The sequence below is a fragment of the Anser cygnoides genome, chromosome 1 (assembly GCF_040182565.1).
Source record: "Anser cygnoides isolate HZ-2024a breed goose chromosome 1, Taihu_goose_T2T_genome, whole genome shotgun sequence".
NCBI classification, from domain to species: Eukaryota; Metazoa; Chordata; class Aves; order Anseriformes; family Anatidae; genus Anser; species Anser cygnoides.
In genome coordinates this window covers 138,698,371-138,721,257 of record NC_089873.1, presented here as the reverse complement: position 1 = coordinate 138,721,257, position 22,887 = coordinate 138,698,371, and the positions used below count along the sequence as shown (strand labels likewise).

The following is a 22,887-nucleotide window of genomic DNA, read 5'->3' as shown; positions in this document are numbered from 1 at the left end:
AAAAAATTGCACAAGAAGCCCCCCATCTCAGCTTTAATATTTTTATGAACAACATCTGCAGAACATGATATGAAGCAAAAACATCTGTTTCCAGTGGCTTTGCTGTATTAAGCCTTTCTAATGACTCATAAGCAAACCTGAAGCCAGGCTGTTTAACATGTTTTCTCCCTTTTTAATATGTAAAAAACCCTGGGGTAACTCAATACATAGAGGTAAGATACTAAGAGGCAGAACATGTATTAGCAGATTGACCTACAGTAAACTTGCTTCAGCTTTACAGCTTCTGGATGAATCGTTTGGATGGAAATGAAGATGGAGGTCTTGGCTACGTAATGAGGCAGAAAGCCCCCAGAATTTCCATTTTCCACTGGAAACACCTTTGCTTATGGCAAAATTTGCTGCAAAGTAGAAGGAGTCTTTTGAATATATATGTTTAATGTGTTCTATGGCAATTTAGTGCACTGTAAATATGACTAGTTGCCTAGCAGACCAGTGTGCCTGGTTCTGCTGGCCTGCTCTATATTTCCCCCAGAAACCCATCAGATGCTTGGTAACATTTCTATGACCTGGTGAATATCTGTGGTGTCCTATTGCCTCTATGAATGCATTTAAGAGGTGGTAGAAATAATATTTGGAAATCCATCCTTTAAGAATTTCAGATGAAAAGCTTTATTTACTGTTATTGTTGGCCAAACATTGTTTTAATATTTAGGCCTCTTGTGTAGGCAACATTTCTGAATGACTTCAGTGGGTGAGTGATACTTGAATTCATGATCTGGCTAGCAGTGGCAATACATTAGAGAGAGTTTTGCAAACTGGGGAGGTGCCTCCCTTTACTCAGATAAAGAAGTCCCCACCCTGTGATTTATATACTTGAAAGCATTAAAGCATTTTAGAGACCATTGTGCTTCACTGCGCACATTTTACAGAGTTCTCACCTTCAAGGCCTAAAGAATGTGAGGGAGAGAAAGGGAGGGTTGATATTTTTCCATCTTCTCCACTGGAGAGGGTGGGAATTGATCCTCCTCTCCTCCTCCCCATGACCCTATAGATCATCCCTTAGAGGACTCACAGGGTGTGTAGAAGTCAGGTCCTAATTGCTCTTTGTTTTAGTGAGAAGGACCTCCTATACTCATTAAAAAAACACTGTATGTGCATGTGTGCCATCTTCACTCATCTTCACCACATCTCTTGGCTTACCATGCCAAGATACAGTAAGGCAGATCACAGAATCATAGAATATCCCAAGTTGGAAGGGACCCACAAAGATCATCAAGTCCAGCTCCTGGTTCTTCACTGAACCACCCCAAAACCAAATCCTATGTCTAAGAGAATTGTCCAAACACTTCTTGAATACCAACAGGCTTGGTGCCATGACTACTTCTCTGGGGAGCCTGTTCCAATGCCTGACCTCCCTTTCCATCTTACTGTTGTTAAGCTCTTCCCAGGTGTTCTAATGGAGTCATATGGGAGTCTAAGAGACTTTCTAAGGGAGTCATATTCCTTGTATTCATGTCCAAGCTTCCGCAATTGGCAGTTATTATGGATTTATCACCCTTTAAGGAGATTGTGCTGTAATGTTTCCTTGGGCAACTTCTATATTTATCTAAGAGTACAGAGATCTAATTGTAAGGTATTCCTCTATCTCCTTAGAAGGCCATTTGCTCATGATTTATCACCCCATTTTGTTTTCTTATTAAAAATCTGAACATGACTGTATTCTTCCCTTTAACAGCCATCCAAGAACACAGCCATAGAGGTTACTTCTTAACAGAAGTCTTTCGGATATCAGTATAGAGCAGGAAACCATTTACAAAAAAAAAAAAAAAAAAAAAAAGCTACTCCTTGGGCATATTGACACAAGGAACAATGGAGAGGAAGAAAGCAAAATATAGACATGAAAGAATATTTGTTCCTCTTCTATTTTTATGATTATATTATCTTATAATCCAAAAAGATAAAAATATTCCTTTGGTCCCTCTTCTGAGAACATTTTCAGGCTGCCTAGGTACATACAGAGAGATTCGGTTTGATATGGTGTGTTGCTACTTTCTCTCGCTCACACTTCTCTAAGACTAGAAAATGAGAAGCTCTAGCCACAGGGCAGGTAGGCACAAACCTTATTGCTAGTCTCAGGGATTTTATTTTGAGAAATAAATTATGTTACTTCACTAGGAAGCAGATGCAGGCTCCTCAGCTGCAGCCCATTAAGGAGAAATGAGAGCACGCTAGCAGGCTTTGGGGCTGTGGAGTGGAGCAGGCAGGTGTGCTGGCCCGGCTGCTGACTCCCACCACTCCTCCTCTGTGACCACTGTGGTGGCCAGGATGCTCAGTGCCTCTTTGTGGTTTTCGGCAGCTCCCTGGGAGGCAGAGCCAGCTGCTCTTCTGTCCCTTCCCCTGCTAGGCAGTCCACACAGGGGAGAGGGCTCTGCCCTACCACTGCTCCCAGGTGAGGAGGAGAGGAACCCCAAGCAGCTGCAGCTTCTTGTCTTGCCAATTTGGGGCTTCTCTGCAAGCTTGCCACATGCTCGGCAAGTGTGGATGCATGAAGGGACTGGTTATTGCACAGGGCAAGTGTACACCTGTCTTCTGGTCCACAAAATCTTGTGCCAGGAGTCGCCAGCAAGAAATTGTGCAGGATCAAGCCCTGCAGGTGACTGACTACATATAGGGACTGTGCACTAGATTAGTCAGTGTCTACTTATATACTCATTGACTGTTTTCTTTTCCCACATGAATAATTGAGTGTTTTCCTCAGTATTTTGACAAGTTTAGAGCTGCATGGATTTTCCAAAGAAAATGATTTTATTTAGCTGAGTCTTTCAAGTGCTTAATGTGGCCCTCCTATCTTCGTCTTTGCAGTCCACATCGCTTCCAGGGAAAGGGTAAAACAAAATAAAGTAGTAATTAGAAAAATGTAAGCCAACAAAAAAAAAGCAAAGATGGTTTCAAAAGCTTATATGAAAGCACTGTAAGAAACTTTTAGGTTCATTGGAAAGGAAGGAACATTTTTCTGCTCATGGTTGTTTAAAACATATTTCCAAATAGATTGAAACGTACTAATATAATTATTATTAATAATAATAATAATAAAAGGAAAGTAGGAGTTGCAAGACCAGTTTAAATGAGTCCTGTTACTTGCTTAAAAAAAAATCCATGTGATTTCCTCCTATTCTTTCTCTCACTGTAAATCACACATCAAAAGCAAAGCAAACAGTATAGATGTTCAATCTATCAATGCAAATTGGCTCAGCACTGGTATAGCTAGAACATAAATTGCATGAGGAATAAATATACATTCTGCTTGTTCTGCTGTTCAGAAAATATAGTTCAATTAGTCTGGACTACTGTATGATACACAATTTCTGTCTTTCTGTGGGATATAATTAGGAACAAGATGTAGCATCTGAGGGACTCATGCCTTTGAAGAAACATGACAAATACTGAATATGTGAAAGGAAAGATGTGAAAGTTGCCATGCGCCCTTCTTCTCACTGTGGGGAGTTGAACAGGCTTTTTCCTGGATGCCCATTTAATTTGCTTGTTTGTAGCTAGGTTTTCATGAATCACTGCAAGCCTACTCAGAGAGAGGGGCTTCACGGCTCTGCAAACTTCAGGGAAATTACAATGAAGGGAAGGGAAGGGAAGGGAAGGGAAGGGAAGGGAAGATGGAAGATTAGGGAAACCTCATGTTAACAGACTTTCCAACCTGTTGCTGCTTGTGACAGTAGTAGAAAGCAGCAAGCCAGCCTGCAATTCTTTTCAGTAAACCTTGGGTAGCAAAGGCTCTTGAATTTAGCTACATTGCTGTCCAGACCTCTCTTACAAAGTAAACACTAGGCCAACAGGCAAAACACACAGGAAAAATAAATAAATAAATAAATATATAAATAAGCAAATAAACCTTTATAATGTAAAAAAAGTACTGTCTTAATTGAACAGCAAGGTCATATGCAGTATTTGTCACAGTCTGAAGATTAAGAGTTTTTTTGGAGGCAACTGTCTCTCTTGAATGACTTGAGACCAAAGTGACACTCTCCTACATACCCTTACACAATCTTGATATGAAGACAGAGTGATTGGTTATATGGCATAAACAACAGGAAATTGTTCTTGAACTTATCTGTCTTGCTAATATTCCTATCTAAAGCGCTAGATCCATACAACCCCTTTTAAATTTGCTGTAGAAGACATATAATCATATTTTCATGTAGTGGGTTTACATGGCAAAGTTTTGGCAGTTGGGGGGCTACAGGCATGGCCTCTGTGAGAAGAATCCAGAAGCTGCTCCATGTTAGACAAGGGCCAGTTTCAGCTGGCTCCAAAGGGACCCACTACTACCTAGAGCCTAACCAATAAGCAGTGTTGTTTGCACCTCTGTGAGAGCAGATTTAAGAAAGGGGGAAAAAAAAAATCCGCTGGGAGAGAGGAGTGAGAAGCAGCCCTGAAGACCCCAAGGTCAGTGCAGCAGCAGGGCAGGAGGTGCTCCAGGCAGGCAGCAGCAGTTCCCCTGCGGCCTGTGGAGAGGCCCCTGGTGGAGCAGGCTGTCCCCCTGCAGCCCATGGGTCCCACACGGAGCAGATCTCCACGCTGCAGCCCGTGGAGGAGCCCCCGGTGGAGCAGGTGGATGTGGCCTGGAGGAGGCTGCGGCCCATGGAGAGCCCCCGCAGGAGCAGGCCCCGGGCCGGAGCTGCAGCCCGTGGAGAGGAGCCCACGCAGGAGCAGGGGGTCTGGGGGGAGCTGCCGCCCGTGGGGGACCCGTGCTGGAGCAGTTTGCTCCTGGGGGATGGATGGACCCCGTGGTACGGAGCCATGTGGGAGCAGGTCTTGAAGAGCTGCTGCCTGTGGGCAGCCCCCGCAGGCTCAGTTCGGGCAGGACGGCATCCCGTGGGAGGGACCCCACGGGGAGCAGGGGCAGGGAGGGACCGTGAAGGAGCAGTGGAGGCAGTGTTAGGGACTGACCGCAGCCCCCATTCCCCATTCCCCTGCACCACTCAGGGGGAGGAGGTGGAAGAGAGTGGATGAAGGGAAGGAAGGTGTTTTTAGTTTGTTTTCATTGTTTCTCACTTCTCTAGGTTGTTAGTAATAGGTAAATTTTCAAATCTCCCTGTGCTGAGTCTGTTTTGCCCATGATGATAATTGTTGAGTGATCTCCCTGTCTTTATCTCAGCCCTTGAGCCCTTTCCTTCCTATTTTCTCTCCCTTTCCCTTTGAGGATGGGGAGTGAGAGAGAGGTTGTGGTGGAGCTCTGCTGCCCACCTGAGTAAAACCCCCACATTTCATTAAGGTATTTTGCCCCAACCTTCAGATATTTTTTATTCATAACCAGCTTATCATACTGTCACCCTTCTCACTGATGTTTCTCTGAGCAGTGATTCAGCCCAAAGCTGCAATGTGCCCAGGAGCACTGGCTCCCAGCTCTTCAAGCCCAGAGCTTCATAGAGATGTGCCTGCTGTGGCCGAGTGCCGCCAGGGCCTAAATCTTAACAGAGGTGGGCTAGGGCAGGCACCACAAATGTGGAGGTCAGAAGCATGCTTGGGCGTTCCCAAGGCACCCAGTAGCCATAAGCAATGGGTATCGCTAATCTGATTTATGTCTTCTTGTACCATGTTTGACAGAATCAGCATCAGTATTTAAGACCTTTTCCATTGCTTAAATCATCTTCTTCATCCTTCTCTAGACATTTTTCAAGAATTCCTCAAGAATCGAAGTTTGGTATTTTTTTTTTTTTAAAGAACAGTTATTTGTTTTGAATTTCATTAATTCCCTTTGTTGTATTTTCTTCATAAAGGGATGTTTTTAAAATAAATATTTGAGATATATAGACATTTTGTTCCTTTTATTTCTTATCTGTTATATACTATGTAAATATGGTTGTATAGTTTTGCAACAGAACCTTTATGACTAAAAAATACAAGTTATAGTTCAAACTAAAAACTTAAATGACTGTACATTTTCAGTTCAGAAACATTGCTGAAACAGCGCAATTTCACATGACTTTCTTCTTTTCCCTCCAAATTAAAATTTCAGGAAAATACTGTGAATAGTAATATTACTAGGCTATTGAAACATTGCATATTTGCCTTTGTAAAAAAAATCCAGAAATATGGGGTGTACAAAACGACCCTAAAGGTTTGCATACATCTGTTTTTATATAGTAAAAGGCAAAAAAAAAATTGTCAGGATTATGAGAAATCCTTTCTTAGCCTGTTTTTCTTGTAATGAAAAATTAAGTCTAAGGTAATGTCAAGAAAAATAAGGGAAATGTGTATAAACTATCTCCCCAGTTAAGTTTTGCAGTTGTTGGCCAGAAAAAAAAAAATAAAAAAATAAATCTGATTTTTTCCTTGTACAGCAAACTGGGTGACCTAGAAACTGATTTTGAAACCTAATGGATTTACATTACTGTACAGAGTTCCCAAGGATACCTGGCATTATAGTTTTTTTCAGTGCTGTGTTAAAAATAGTTTACTAATCACGGTAATTTTCTGATATGTGCAATCTGCAAGTTACACTATGAATTGGTTAATAAAAGTATTCAATAGGCAAAGTTTAGTCAACTGATAAAATTATTCAATGACTTGTTGATGTAAATGTTGACATGTAAATAACTGGAACTGCTTCAACATATAATCATAGTATGTCTACAAGATCTGACATTTATCATAGATACGTTTAGCACTTAACATTTTACAAAATCTGTTTTCAAGCCGCATGTAGTTTAAGTGATACAGAGAAATTTACAGAATAGTTAAGATTTTGCTTCTGAGATCTAATGTATAGTATATTGAATTTAAATTTAAAATTAAACAAAAAATGTTTAAAAGATGGTATGTTTTAGAAAACATTAGAACACCATTTGAGTATTAAAGACTGATATATTTAATCTGAATAAGTCCTAGGAAGTATCTACAATGCTACTTGATAACATTAAAAATTGTTTAAAATAAATCCAACTCAGTTAAATGTAAATATTGTTCAAATTGAACCTCACCTTTTTATAAGAAGTTTCTTAGTCATACAAAAAGACACTATAAGATACCGAGGACCTGACCTCAGAGGAGGCCCGCAAAGCATCACTGCAAGCTTTGAAGGAAGCTGTTTGCATTGCACTACTTGCATTACTTAAACATGACTCAGTACTGTATATCCTCACTCTTCTGATCTTAGACATGTGACCTATTCTTTCTCTTTTTAAATTTTTTAATGCATGCCATGGAGCTCGAAGTTTCACCATGGGAGAAGCAATCATTTCTAGTACAAAGATCTTTAGAAGCAGTATCCTATCCCTATGAGAATGAATGTTACATCACCTGGCTTTTGTGAGACAAAGACCACTAGCAGACAAATACCTTTATTTTTTTCTCTTAATTTGGGAAGAATAATGATGTAGTTTGCACTACATGAGCACCAGGACTGAGTCTCAACTCTTGAAGATGTACCATGGAGGAGCTCTTGTTTTCTCCTGCTCATAGCAGGAAAATAGGGCTTTGTATAGTCCTAAAGATAAACCAAAACCAGAACTCTAATAAAGTTATCAGGCATTTATTTCAAATACTAAGCCTGCCTAAATCATCAAGGTCGACTCCTAGCTCCACACAGGACTACCTAAAAATTAAACCATACCTCTTAGAGTGTTGTATGCTTGCTTTAGTTAACTGTTGTCCATACCTCCTGAATTATGCAAATTTTATAACATTACATATGTGTCATCATTCATTAAATTCTGGAAGCCAGAAAAGGAAGCTGTATTATTGGATGTTGGCATCAGGCAGGCATTCTGACCTGCTTTGGGACTGTAATTTCCAGCTGCTCCTGAAGAGCTGAAGACTTTTTCCCTAGATTCCTGCTTGTCACTGTTCTTCATGTCCTTTTGCTGGCTTTCCTCCTCAATGATGCACTCTGGCTCTTCATATTCTAGCTTGGTTTGTACCATTGCATGATCAGTTTTGTCTATCCACTCCTAGGAGAATTAAAACGTTGTCGGTGGCAGGTTCTAAGATGCCAATCAAAAGACGTCTGGCAGTACAGATGTGGATTTTCCTTTAATAATGGCATCTTTCCAGGATCATCCACAATGGAGGAGATGAAAATGAAGCAAGATAGTCAAGCAGGAAATAAGATGCAAAGAAGAAAGACAGGAAGAAAGGCAGTTTTCTACAGATGCATATAAATGCCTACAAATTATCAAGAACACATTAAATTATAAAATCACAGAATCATATTAAACCATAGAATATCCTGAGTTGGAAGGGACTGACAACGATCATTGAATTTAACTCCTAGCTCCACACAGGACTAGCTGAAAAATTAACCATACTTCCAAGAGTGTTGTCCAAATGCTGCTTGAACACTGAGAAGCTTGTGGCCATGACAAAGTATTTGGGACCTTTGCAGATTTTGTATTTTAATTGTAGATTTTAAACATGAGCAATCATTAGACTGCAAATGGGGGAGCCTGTTCCATTGCCTGCCCACCCTCTCAGTGAATAACCTTTTCCTAACACTCAATCTAAACTTCCCCTGGTACAGCTTCATGCTGGACGTTGGGCCGTACCACCAGTCACCACAGAGAAGATAACGATATTTCCCCCTCAGTTCTCCTTTGTAAGGAAGTTGTAGACCATGATGAGGTCACCCCTCAGTCCTCTCTTCTCTAAACTGAACAAACCAAGTGAACTTTGTATTTAATCAGGGCCTTTGGATAACTTTGGATATATAAAGTATCTTGTGTTCTTTCCTTGGTAGACTTGCACATTCTTTCACTCAAGTCCTGACTTAATCTAAATTTGGACTGAGTTTATAGGGAGATTTATACAATAGAGCACTTCTGGATTGAATCTTCAGTATTAATTTCATTTATATCTTTCTTCTTCAGTTATATTTTAAAGATATCCTATGTATGGACCCTTTTCAGTTCATCACTGAAATGTTATTACTACTCTTTTATGTTGTCATTGGGTTTGAAAAAGTTTGAAAATATTTGACCTGTCTACCTTCAGAGGAAACATGGTAGTAATTAACATAAAGACAACTGAATTAATACAGATATTATATCACTTATGTGATGTCATGGATTCAAGGAACAGTAAGAAAACAAATGCAAAACTTGTAGTACTTTCATTTTACAGCTGCTCTGTGTCTAAATGGTTAGTGATCACAGCTCTCTGTGATGAGAGAGAGGACGTTTCCTACTGTGACTGATGCCCACAAAGCCATGAGTGCTGTTGTTGGTTCAGCAATAAGTCTCCCTGCATTTCACAAATATTTAAATATCTTAAACATCTTATATCTTAATATCTTAATATCTTAAACATCTTTAAATTCTTCTCTTGAAACAACAACCCTCTTTACACAGTGCAGCACTACACTGATTTTATGAGTTTTGTTGGTGATGTTGCATGAGAGGAAGAGCTTTTTTTTTGGGTCACTTGCTGTAACATCAGCCCAGAACAAGTGTCAGTAACTACTTTCAAAACATTCACAACATTGCAGAGTTCACGGACTTGCTGGGAATAGAACGTTTACCTGGAAGTTTCCATTATGATCATTGAAGAGATCAGCAAATACGTATTTTGGATCTGGTATGGTAGGCATGACAGACTTCTGAAGTCTGCAAAGAGGAAAGAAAAATGCAAATAGGCATTCTGTTATGATGTAGTTATTCATACAAGTGTCTACTTCAACACAGTGCTGTAGCCACAAATATAATCTATATGACAATACTCTAGGCTTGATTTCTTTTATACATGTGTTAAAGTCAAAAAGCAGTATTACTACATTACTACAGTAAAACAATCATCGGATGAGATTTATACAATATAATGGAATGATAAGATCATCAGGCTAACAGTGATTTTACTGTTGGGTTTTCAGTCAATCTCATCCTAACAAAATCTGGAACATATGTAAATTTACAGCTAGTCAGCAAGTAGCATTTTTCTCTATGTAGTAGTCAGAGCTTTACATTCCCTGGCCATGTTCCCCAGGATGGGGAAGCTGGAGAAACAAAAAGCTTTATTGGCTGACTTAGTGAACACCAATGTAAACTGAAATATTGGAGGAAAAAAAAAATGAATTTATGATCTGAAAATATCTATACTCAACAGTACTGCTTTTTTTTCTTCCCCCCCCCACTGAAAAAGACCAGAATTCAGGACCTATGCAGATTTTATTTTTTAATTGTAGATTTTAAACATGAACAGTCATTAGACTACAAATACAAATATTGATATAGTCTTATGAAAGTTGAGTGCATTCAGGCTCTCTTCAGCCTACTGCAACTAGACATTGAGTCTGATGAAAGTTGCCCAAAAAATATAAAACAATTCAGAAGCAGAAAACAAAATATTGGATTTAAGTCTTTTTAAGACTTAAGTGGATTTCTAGAAAAAGAGAAGAAATGACATGGAAGAGACGTAAGTTTTTTCTAAGACATTGTTTTATCTTATTATTTTATTTTATTTTATTTTATTTTATTTTATTTTATTTTATTTTATTTTATTTTATTTTTATTTATTATTTATTATTTATTTATTATTAGTATTATTATTTTTGAAAGATAAAGACCTTGATGTTTGAAAGGCCAGGATAAATTAGCTGCCAAATAGTAATTAAGACATTACTTCTATGCTTTGATTCTGAATTCATTCCTCAGATAGAAATTTGGATTGGTAAAAGATTTGATCCTAAATGATCGCTCTATTTTCATGATATAAAAATTTAGTAGTACCCAGTAAGATTATATTTACCTCTGCCATTTACACAGAAGAATCAAGAGGATAAATATCATTAGAAGTACTGCCAGCAAACAACTTAAAAGAATTACTGTATTTGACTGAGATTTTATATCATCATCACATGAATCTAGGAATAATCACAAAAAAGGATGTGAAAACCTTGTTTGCTTTAACAGCAAGTATTCTTAATTACACTAGAGCACTGACTTTTCTTAAAAAAAAAAAATACTATTTAGGAACAAATACAAGAAATTCAGTTGTTCAATTGAAAAACAAAAACAAAAAACAACAACAACAACAACAACAACAAAAATCCTTACCCAAACCTTGCAACAAAAGAAAATTGTTCTTTTATTTAAATAGACCTAGTACAGGAGAAAGGAGGGTGCATATGTGCAAAGAGTCAAAGCATTCAGAGCGATGCTTCTCATGTTCCTCTCACTGCACTGACAGTGATGCTGCAATTCTGTGCTAAGATCTGTCTTACATACAGTCACAAAAGCTGCATCTGCATTTTTCATGTAGCTTATGTGGCTTCTTTCCCGAGATAAAAAGCTGCAAGTGGGATTTTTTACATAGCTTAAATGTCTTATTTCTCAAAACAAAACAAAAGACAAAATAAATAAATAAACAAACAAACAAACAAATAAATAAATCCCCCATCCCATATACCAGAAAGTCAGCAAACCACAAGTGCCGACACCCAGAAAGGAACTAGTGGTAGATTCCAACACATAGGTATATAAACAAATACATTTTTCCACCTTTTGGCATTCTCAGCATTGTTTTTTTCTTTTCTGCAGCTTTTGTAAAGCTACTACAAAACTGGACTTCCTAATACTGACCTTCTGCTCTCCAAATAGACACTATGAAAACTAAACTAAATAAAGGGTGAACTGTTGTATAAATAGGGCTAAAGAGTCACTTCTTTCTCTGTGACTGCCAAAAAGGCATTCAGAGGCTATGAAAGTCTTCCTGTGATGCTAGATATGGAGGTAATAATAACTCATTAAAGGCCTGAAGTGAGTTGCTTGTCTCATTGACGGGGCTGTGCCAATGTCAATTCTGATCCAGGGGCACTCAAAGCAACTGCACAATTAGCCTATCTCTTCTGTGTTTTCCATGTTTGTAGTTGCCTGTTGGCATCCTCTGGTCAAAGGGTGCAGGTAGGTCTGTATGCTCCCACCTCTCAGAGATGTACATTTCTTCTTTGTATTCTGAAAGACATTGCCAGCCACATCAGAGGACATGCTTGCAGGCTCACAATCTGCATGGTGGAGGAGGCTTCTCTATTCCTACTAGTAGTACACAGTCTGTACATACTTATTGTTGTTCCAGGATTTCAGCCCAGCTTTGTGTGTACAGATTTTCTTTGGGTGAGCTAGTAGCTCATTGCATTTTAGAGAACTGGGATCTTAGTACAATGGACATCTGGGTATTTCATCATTTTGATAAGACCTAGTGGGTGGCATTCTGAGGTTAGCTGATACAAATGTGTTGGGTTGGCCTACAGTCTTTGTTTTACTACAACAAATCTGTCTTTTGGTTTTGATAACCAGTAAAATAGTTTCCATCAAAGGTCTAGTCCAAGGCCATCACACCTATCTAAGTGGATCTCCCAGGAGGGAAAACAATGCTGATACTGACATTGCTTCCATTTCACTTTTTCCGCTATACTCTGTTTTAATCAATTCAGCAGATATGAGCACCAGACGGCTATGACCTCTGATCCTGTAGCTCAGCTGGATGTATTTTAAAAGAAATGGCCTTAAAATCTGAGCATAAAGGTCTTTCTTAGAGCTCAGGTTTAATGTCCATGTATCATTTGTCACCAGAGTGCCTGCATGTGTATGCAAATACAAAACACAGACATGTAAATGTGCATATATTTACATATGTGTGTATGTGTATACAACATGTAATATATACACAGTATGTATCACATCACTGTCATTAGGAGACCCTAGACACTATAGTAACACAAAAAAATAAGGACACTTTTAGCTTTATGGATTATTGCATAAATTGGTAGTGTTATGAGTCATAAGGACAAAGGGGACAGGAGTTAAAAATGGGCAATCAGACACCCACATAAATTTTCTCTGATCACAGAATTTTCACAGACATTTTTTCACAGGTTGGAAGGGACCTTTGGAGATCTTCTGGTCCAAACCCCCAAGATGATTGATGACAGAAGATGGATCATGACAGTGCAACATGAACCTGATGCAGCTTTCGAGCTTCTTTTGCAGTCACCCCTTACCCTTTTACACTTAGATAGCATATGAATGTAGCACAGCTGTTACCTAATAATGTGCCATTCATCCAGAATGTTTCTGCTTCCCAGTCACTGCTGTAATTAACTACGTTGCAGTAGGGTACTAGCCTCTTCAGTCTGACACGGAAAGAATAGCATTTCCTTGGATCAAAGCCTTGCTCTCCAACTCTGCAACACTTAGAAGTTCTGGACTGAGAAGGAAGGCACATCATTGTTAATTCCAGTTTTCAAGACAAAGCTTCAGAATGCTACATTCAGGTGTGATCATGACTAGGATAAGGGGTAGGCCAAACGAAAACCTCAAAAATGAAATTTAACTTCTCTGAATTTTGAAGAATTCCTCTTCTTTACCTATTCTTGCCCATTGCTTACTGTCTGATGGTGAACTGAAGGACATAACAATCATTACATAGAGTACTATGCTACAGTTGCTATTTACAATATAGAAGAAAAAAACTTTAAAACCACAAAATATTAGCAAGTTATATATGTGACTGGAAAGATTTAAGTCAATGAAATAATATATAGATATACTTAACAGCGAAACAGAATAGATAAAAATCCTGTTTCATCTTTTTTTTTCTTTCATTTTATTTCATGCTTTCTCCCTTTTTCTGTCTTTTAACTCCACTCTGCTTTCTGCTTTTATCTTCTAAGTCTTCTATTTTGAATGTATGACCTTTCCTTTAGATTGTCCCTAGCTCTTTGTGTAGAAAGTGGATATAGCTCAAAAAGTAAATGATTTCTGGCATGGCAGGGATCTAGGAACCAAAATATCCAACAGTTTTCTGCTACCATCGGTTCTGAAAACATGGGAGGGGAGAGTAATTTGAAAACCACACCATTTCACTTTCTATGGAGATGCTACTTCCAGCTCCTTCCAATGTTGATTAAAAATGTCATGTCCAACTCACTTGCCACCCATTGTCAAATTTGCTTTTGTACTGAAGTTCAAGTCTCAAGCACTTCACACCTCTCTCTGGTTTATTACAGGTTATGGTAACAGTGTCATCTTTCCAGAAGAAGGTCACATTTTCTGGTGGACTGGGCTTTACTAAGAAGAAAAGAAAAAAGTCATGCAATAGACTCAAAAAATGTGCTTGTTTCCCTGAGTAGCAAGTAAAGAAGATGGACATTCTTGGATGATGCACTTTTGCGTCTGACCTCCTTACTAAATCTCAAAATGTAGCTTGGCATCATGACACTACTTACCATTTGAGGTGCCACATTTAAAGGTAGATATCTCGATTCAGAAAACTACTGTAACTACTTAAAGAATGACTCTAATCTCCTTCAGTCAAGAGAAAGGAAGATACTTCTTCAATGGAAAAGATCTGGCAAATTCAGTACCATAAAACCTACAAGATACACATGTTCATCTTCTGGAGACCATGTGGGATAAGGTGAGGAGTATGAAAAAAAGAAAAAAGAAAAAAAAAAAAAAAGAGAGAGTGCTTACCTGTACACAACTGAATCTACAATCTACCCCTCATTATTTTCAGATGGTCCAAAGAGAATGCAATGGTTTGACCTATGTAGCTAGGTAGTCTTCAGTAGTAAGAAATAAAGGGGTAAGAAGAGTGTTACTTGCTTTTTCAATTTCTCTGGATTCCTAGATGAAAATCCTGCCTTCCTAATTTCAAAATTTAAGTCCAGTTCTTGTTATTCCTGCATTGTTATCTAACAGTCTTTAACATAATTTTGGTATCAATGGGAGTTTAATAGCCAAAATTCAGGAACTAAAATGCAACTTTCCATGGTTTATCAGATGGGATATAAAAGTATTCTCAAAGTTAGATGTCTTGACAGGTTTTTAATTGATCCCTTTTACTAAAACATTAATAAGAAATGCTAACAATATACTTGAAAGATAATGATTTTCCAGATAATATATGCCTGCTATATTTTCTCGCATGATTTTTTATCAGAAAAAAAAAATAATCCCTTCATTTTAAACACTGTAAATAAGGATAATGCCAGAAATTTTTGATAAATCAATCTCACACTAGACTCGAAAAACATATTTGGGAGGGATTTAGTAAAACCAGGATCATCAGATCTCTACTAGTAGGAGATCTCTTTTATGATGTCAGTCTATACCAGAGCAACTCGACTAACTTCTGTTAACATCTGCTTAGGTTTGTACCACAGCTTGTTTGATAAGAAGTAGTTTGCTACCTCATATCTTATGGAAAATGGCCAAAGAATTAAAGATTTAAAATATGACAAACATCGCCAGCACTAAGACAAGAAACTAACAAGTTGTATTAATTTTCCTGGTATGAATACTGAGTAGATCTACATTACATCAAGCACACCCATATATTTTACTATTTTAATTCTAATTTTGAAACTGTATTTTGGGGCAAATCTGACTGCTCCGTGTAATCCCCCTTAGCTACAGCGCCATGAGAGCCTATGTTGCTACTGATGAAAGCAAATGACAAAAATTGGCATCAGTAATTCCAAATACCAATAGTTTGGTATTGGTATACACTAATGGCACTTTATACACATGTATAAATGATTTCTCCTCATGCTAAGGACAAATAGAGAATGTGGGAAGACACTAAGACTACCAAAAGACATAGCTGTGATTTTACATACTTACTATAGAAATCAGATTTTAGTATTTTAGAAAAACGCTCTTCACTTCCATTGCTGTTCATGATAGAGAAGGCAAGGGTGTGTCCTTCTGTCTTAAAAAGACATCCAGAATTATAACCTTGATCCAATAAATAACTGGGACATTGCTTCCAAACTTTCTGCTTGCCTTCTTCAAATCTAGGAATGAAAAAACATTGTTGAATTGAAACACTCTTACCAGTTAACCAGTTAATTCCTTTTTGCTAGTCTTTTCGTTTGTATGTTTTCAGTCGTCCTACCAAGAGAAGTCTGCATATGGAACTTCTTGAATCAGGAACTTTCATAGTGGTGTGAGGCAATTCATTGACATGAATTCACTGACTTTCCAATCCTTGGATTCAGTGCAGTCTGAAATTACCAAGTTTCCTTTGTGTTTTTATTTATTTGTTTGTTTCTCTAATAAGAAAATGCCTTGCTCAAACAGGTGCTTTCATGAACCTGTTTCCAATATTGTACTGTTACTTCCTTCACATACACTAACCAGAAAGAAAAGGGAAGATCAAGTTCTGCCTTTAACCAAAACAATGAATTTCTGTTACATCAACTAGTGACATAGGTAAAATATACATACATTATAATTCAAATATATATATATATATAAAAACAAACCACCAACACTTTCAATAGTGTAATTAACATTAACATTTAGCACAAAGACAAAAAGGAGATGAAGCTTTCATATATTGTTTGTTATGACGGACTATTCAGCAGTACAGTTTTGTACACTTTTGTAGCAGGGTATGGGTGTAAACAGGTTTCATGTCAGATGATTACAAAAATGTTAAGAGCATTTCCAGATATAGTTCGCAGAAGAGTCAAATGGACTTAGCTATTTTAAATTCCCAAAGTAAGTCCTTCAAGAAGAGAAGAATAGTCATCATCAATACTCACGTATAAGAAAATGACACATTTTCGCCGGGGAATAGTTCTCCTACTGCCCACGTGATCTGCATTTTCTCGTTATTGAAATTGATTATTTTGGTGTTGATGGCATCTTTCTGACCTGCCAGGTACATTTACAGAGAATATGATTTCAGCAGTGCTTATGAGAAACATCACTTGACATCAGTAGGTAATCAGTATTTCAAAGATATTATGCTGTAGACAGATAATCTTAAAATCTAAGACATAAGAATGTCTAAAATGCAAGAAAACAGAATAAAACAACCTAAAATAAATAAAATAATAGAATTTCAAAATAGCAAAATGAAAATATGCACAGCAACACCAGAGAGAGTTCAACCATCCCTGGGTCAAAAATTATATACTGCTTCACATGTATTCTGTGCATAGGACTTAAACATTGAGACCAACCTTCTCCCATGATATCTGCTAAGAATTTCCTGCTGAGGAGAACTATTTGGAAACTAATGCTACATGAATCCTGTGTGTAAACTGCCTGTAATGCTTACCACAAAAAAAAACAAGGATTAATACTGTCCACCAGGTGGCTAATGCAGATACACCTATAGGAACCCAATGCAGATCAGCACAAATAAGTGAACTGACCACAAATCTAGTCACCACAATAGGTGAATAGACCACAATCTATGTGGTCTTGGCCAATTCCACCTTACAGGCTTTCTCAAAGCAAGATCATTTAATGTCCTTTGACTGCACACAGATATTTTTTCATCTCCTTGCCATCCCCTTGTTATAGCTCTTTCCAGGACACAGGTATTTTAATTCTGCGTCCATCAGGATTCCACAATTAGACACTGGAGATAATTCTGAAATTAAAAAATGAAGAAACCGGAAAGATTAGAAATCCATGATAGAAGTCTATCAAGAAGTATGAATTATTTATTTCTAAGTTCTATAAGATGTGAAACTATATTTAGTTAAATTTAAAAAAGAGGAGGAAAATACATAATGAATATTGGTGGAAAACCTCTTGAGGGTAGAATTTGCAGGCTGCAATCTCCAGACATGAAATGTCTACCACTAAATACTTCTGGAGGAACATTGTTGTCTAGCAGGACAATAGAGTATTTAGACTCTGATTCTTATTTATATTTTATTCTACTCTGACCTCTTGAAGATTTTTAAAGTGGAAAAATTTTTAAATATTTCTGATGAACTGTTTATTACAGATAATGATCCTGAATGTTCATGGGAATCAGGTCTACATATCTTTAAGTTTGCTATATTTTTGCTCAGTAATCAACACAAACATGTGAGAAAGGCATGTTGAAACTTGAATTCAAATAACACTGTTGCCTAACTATTTTCAAGGCTACATCTCTGTGTCTAGGGATTTCACGACTTCTGCAATAACAGATAATCAAAACGTTTTTGTACAGGTGTCATTGTGTTCTAATATGTTGTTATCTCAAAATCTCTCTAGAGACAGATATGACAGAAGTCCCAGAGCATCTGTCTAGATTTAGATGCAGATCCTTGTTACATGGTTCATGGAGCTCTAAAAAAAATAAAATAAAAAATAAAAAATAAAAAATAAAAAATAAAAAATATTCTGTTGTTACTCAAGAGAGGTACTTAAACCAAACTCCTCTGTTTCCTAACTAGTGGCTGCAGGCTTGTTTTATATTGCTTTCTCAAACTGAAAATCTTGGTTTTCTGAAGAACGGAGAAGTCGATGCAATTATGCATTGAAGCAAAAAGTTCAAAACCTCATAAGCTATCATAAAATTGAATTTGCACAGTTAGTTCTACCTTTGTACAAGAGATTGCCCAAGAGATATCAAGTCCCTTCAGCAAGTCTAAAAGATCATCTTGTCTTTAGCTGAAGCCATTAATATGATGTTAGCCACTTAGAAATTAAGTAATTCTTTACTTATGCTTTGGCATGGTGAGGCTCTAGTTGAGATTGCCGGAGAAGTTGTGGATACCCCATCTCTGGAAGTGTTTAAGGCCAGGTTGGATGGGGCTTTGAGCAACCTGGTCCAGTGGAAGATGCCCCTTCCTATGACAGGGGTGTGGATTTAGATGATCTTTAAGGTCTCTTCTAACCCAAACCGTTCTACGATTCTGTCATTTTATGACTCTATGATTCTATGGCAAAGTGCCTTACAGTGGACTATTGGTCAACAAATACACTAATATGTTTTAATTTTTATGTACTAAATTCTTGCATGCCTGTGTTTGCAGTATATAGTGTTCTGGTTAGTGTAAATTAAACCCATATGACTACTTAGAGTTATATTTTCTATAAAGTTAGCTAAATATATGTTTAACATATTTGACTGTATAATTGCATGTTCCCCTTCGTTAAATAAAACCGGGTTTATTAAAAAGAATAGAAATGTTAGTGTATGGAACTAATATTTATATGGAATGCTAGCTCTTTGGTCTGGCGAGGTATATTTTTGCGTAACAGAGGAGAATATAGTTTTTGCTCTAGTCCTGCAGTGATTTATGGATTAACTTAACTTTGCACATTCTGAGTAGTCCACTTGACTTCAGCAGGATTACTCAGAGCACATCAAATTAACCCCATATATAAATCTTTCTAAGATCAGATTCTTTTCCTGTGAAATAAATAAATAAATAAATAAATAAATAATCCTACATATTATGAATTAGAACTCTGGAATTTTAATATTTAAATATAAACTCCAGTAACTGAAATGGAAGATAATACATTATTAAATACCTTAACAATAAATAGAATCATTTAATAAAAATGGAACAGAAATTGTAATAAACGTCAGGTGATTTACACGTATTCTTTGCCACGTTATAGTTTTTAAGAACTTCATCAGAAATCAGCCTTAACATAATTAATTACTTTAAAATGCATTCAGCTGTGTAATACAAATAAAGTCTTTAAAAATAACTTTTCTTATTAAAGGCTGTGTTTCCAGACCTCTAGTTAGTGCAATTTTCTACTATACTTTCTAATTGAGTGGGTTTTGTAACCTTATTAGTGTGGCATGAGCTACATTTTGTGCAAGTGTGCAATAAAAAATTGTGTGCATCTTTTCAAACTATAGCATATATGTGTTGCATTATCCACATTTCCTTGCTATTTCAACATCAAAAGATGTAAAGCTTAAGTAAGACTTTTAAAGTTTGTATTAATTTGACATCAAATGCTCGGAGGGTATGCACTGGTTATCCGAAATGATGTTTCCTTCCTTGTCTCCCTTTCTTTATGATGCAATTTTTATGAACCCACCTGTAACACCATGGATCTTTCTCAGCTAATATGCCAGTTCTTCCACAATAATTGTAACTCTTTAAAGCATGTTTCTTTTCATGATCCTACAGTTGACAGTAACATGTTTATCATTATTCTTTGTGTTATGATAATAGCCAGAAGAAAGGTCAAAAGTTTAATGAAGAGGCAGTCCCCGGACTAAAGAGGAATCACAGAAAATTTCTGCCTGAGGATGGCCTGCTTCCCTGCTTAGATGAGTAGATGGCAGTACCTTGGAGTGGTATAAAATGCATACCAGTACCCTGGAGCATGAGCTTCAGAAGGAATTATCCAAACCTTCATTAAAAACAGATGGGAACTGGTAGGGTTCCACACAAGACTTTAACATCATAGACACTGCTCTTCTCAGGACAGAGAAGCATGGAAAATACCACTATGGTGTGTGGAGGAAGTACTTTTACAGGGGAAAAAAGGGAAATTTCCTTGAGCAATAAATTATGCAGACATAACCAATAACATGAGCAATAACATGAACAAGTATACTCCACCTCCAAGATACTTTTCAAGCTTGAAGGGGAAGCTTGTAAAAAGCCCAAATGTCATGGAACAGATCAAAAATGAGAAAAAGGAGAGAAAGAATGTCAATCTGCAAAGATAACAGAGTGGAACGTATATTTACGGGAACAGTTGCGTTGAAACAACAAAGAAGAAAAAACCCTTTTGATTTTCTTACACTGGTGAAATCTGATAAGTAACCACATGTTGAACTTCCACATATTGCAGCAGCACACTGTATAGAAACAAATGGAGTGCAATACCCAAACCTGAACCTACAGTCTAATAACTCTTAATACTACTCATCTATGAGAACAGTTTAATTTCATTAATAGGAACTCATGTAGGTGAACATGCAACTCTTTGCACACAAGACTGCTGAGTAGAAAGCCTCTTTTCAAGAGACCTAATAGGACAGCAAGAGAAAGTTTTTACAGACATTTGGAGGCAAAGCATACTCCTTATAGCATAATTCTTATAACTCATCAAATTGAGTGGTGCAGGGTTTTTTGTTTGTTTTGTTGTTGATGATGAAGATTTTGTGATTTTGTGATTTTTTTATTTTTATCTTTTTTCAGTAGAGGATAGTTAACCATCTCTAGGCATCACCACACTTCACATTAAATAAGCATCACAACTGTAATTTTCATCTTTTGTCCCACAAAGTCATGCCATCAGTATGACATAGCTATAGGTTGTAGCCATCTCAAGGCAGAAAAAAGTCACATCTTCTCACAGCACAGACAGCAACTCACAAGAGCAATTAACATTGGAGAATCAGTCAGTTCTGCATTGCTAAAAAAAAAAAAAAAAGTGCTTATCGTAAGTACAGCAGAACAGAGAATTGATGTATAGGTTGATAAGAAGAGGGCATAACTTTAAAGTATTTCTTTCTCATAAAATAAAGACATGGACCATGTGATAAATTAGTAAGAGTGAAGATTAGATTGTCAGTCTATGTTTTGGGGTTTATGTTCATTTTCTCTTAGTATCCATTTGACTTTGGGAAACTATAAGCAATGACACTGCAAACAAACAAGTGAAACGGAGATGTTCTCATATTTAGGTAGCCAAATTACCGGTCTTTAAAACCTTTCTTATTTTTGCTCTTCAGTAGTCTTTTTACCTCATTGCTTTTACAGGCATAAGATATTGCTGGATATTTTCCAATCTTGTTCATTCCTCCAGAATACTAAGTGCTGAAGTTTTATCTGAAGTCCGATTTATGCAACTTTGTTCAATGGTAAGATTGTAGTCATTTTCTGATGCAGTCCTCTCTATAAGAATCTCAGTCTTAGACAGCAAGTAGTCCTGCTTAACGATTTGAATATTTCTTTCTTTAACAATAGGCACAAGCTTACTGTTTTCTTTCTTGATTTATATTTATAAAATTTCAGTAGAATTTTTTTTTTTTTAAGAATACTCATTTACCTCTCCCAGATTTCAACTTCTCTTTGGTTGATTCTTTTCACCAAAAAAGTACTGAATACGGTAACACATGAAGTATCCACAGAAATATTACTAATTAGTATATCAAACACTTAAATAAATATCTATTGAACTTACCACCTGATTGCAACTGAGAAGTCATCAGGTTGCCCAGTGTGAAGATCACAGAACATGCTTGAAAGATGAGTCTCATAGTTGGAATGACACAACAGACTGTGAAGAGATGAATAATCGTAATATCTGGACTTACCATTTGATCACTTTATATCACAGACAGGAGGGAACTGGAGGAAATGACTACAGGAAATTAAAAAATGACATATCTCTAGCAATAAACAAATTAGAAATGCAGGTCTTCAGAGTGCATGCTTTATTTTTACTATATAATAGAATAAGAAAATAAGAAAATAATAATAATAATAATAAAGAATAAAGAATAAGAACAAGAACAAGAAAAGAATAAGAAACTCCCAGAATATCTTCCTTGTCAGTACCAGCTTTGCTTTATCTTTTCATAGTTGTACCAGAGGTGACAATAGCCATGATACAAACAAGGATCATGTAACTGTGGGGAGCTGTGACCACATCATAAACATGAACACACTGACCACAAACTACCCAGTAACCAGATGATGGGTGAAGTACAAGCAACCTATCTCCTCCCCACTTACTAACTTGGAGCTGTTACTGCTAGCAGACATTTATACTGCCCGTCCACATGCCTGGTGCATGTCAGAAGGCTTGAGCCACCTCTGTCCCCCAGATCAAAGTCAGATGTAGTAGGCCTTTTGTGACAGAAAGATCTGCCGGGGTAGGGAGGCTATTAAACAAGAGGTAACATTAGAATGAATTTCCTCCTGTATTACCTGGATACCTGTATGCTGCTCTGGCTTCTAGCTATTTCTATACCTAGCATTATATATCTATAATATACTATACTTATATATCCATATACCTAAAATTATACATAGAACATGGGGAATAGTGCTTTACCTGAGATTCAATATACTTTGAAAAGAGCAGAACTTCAATAAATTATAATAATTACAGTCATCCTGTCTAAAGAGGCCAATTGTCTGTAGGTCTGGAGTAAACT

General features: G+C 37.1%; 1 protein-coding gene across 2 annotated transcripts; it reads right to left on the bottom strand.

Moving 5' to 3' along the window:
- Positions 1-5,835: 5,835 nt before the first annotated feature.
- Positions 5,836-22,484, bottom strand: CRLF2 (cytokine receptor like factor 2). 2 transcript variants are annotated; one of them, XM_013180660.3, is made up of 8 exons: positions 21,909-22,484; positions 16,556-16,667; positions 15,630-15,802; positions 13,933-14,072; positions 13,047-13,209; positions 10,753-10,867; positions 9,530-9,614; positions 5,836-7,964 (listed from the first exon to the last, which is right to left on the bottom strand). In XM_013180660.3, exons 1-8 carry the CDS (start codon positions 22,042-22,044, stop codon positions 7,692-7,694), a joined length of 1,197 nt encoding a protein of 398 aa, XP_013036114.1. In that variant the 5' UTR covers positions 22,045-22,484; the 3' UTR covers positions 5,836-7,691. The 2 variants fall into 2 exon arrangements, with proteins under 2 accessions (XP_013036114.1, XP_066839191.1); XM_066983090.1 differs by having other exon boundaries at positions 7,824-8,059.
- Between the last annotated feature and the right edge of the window lie 403 nt (positions 22,485-22,887).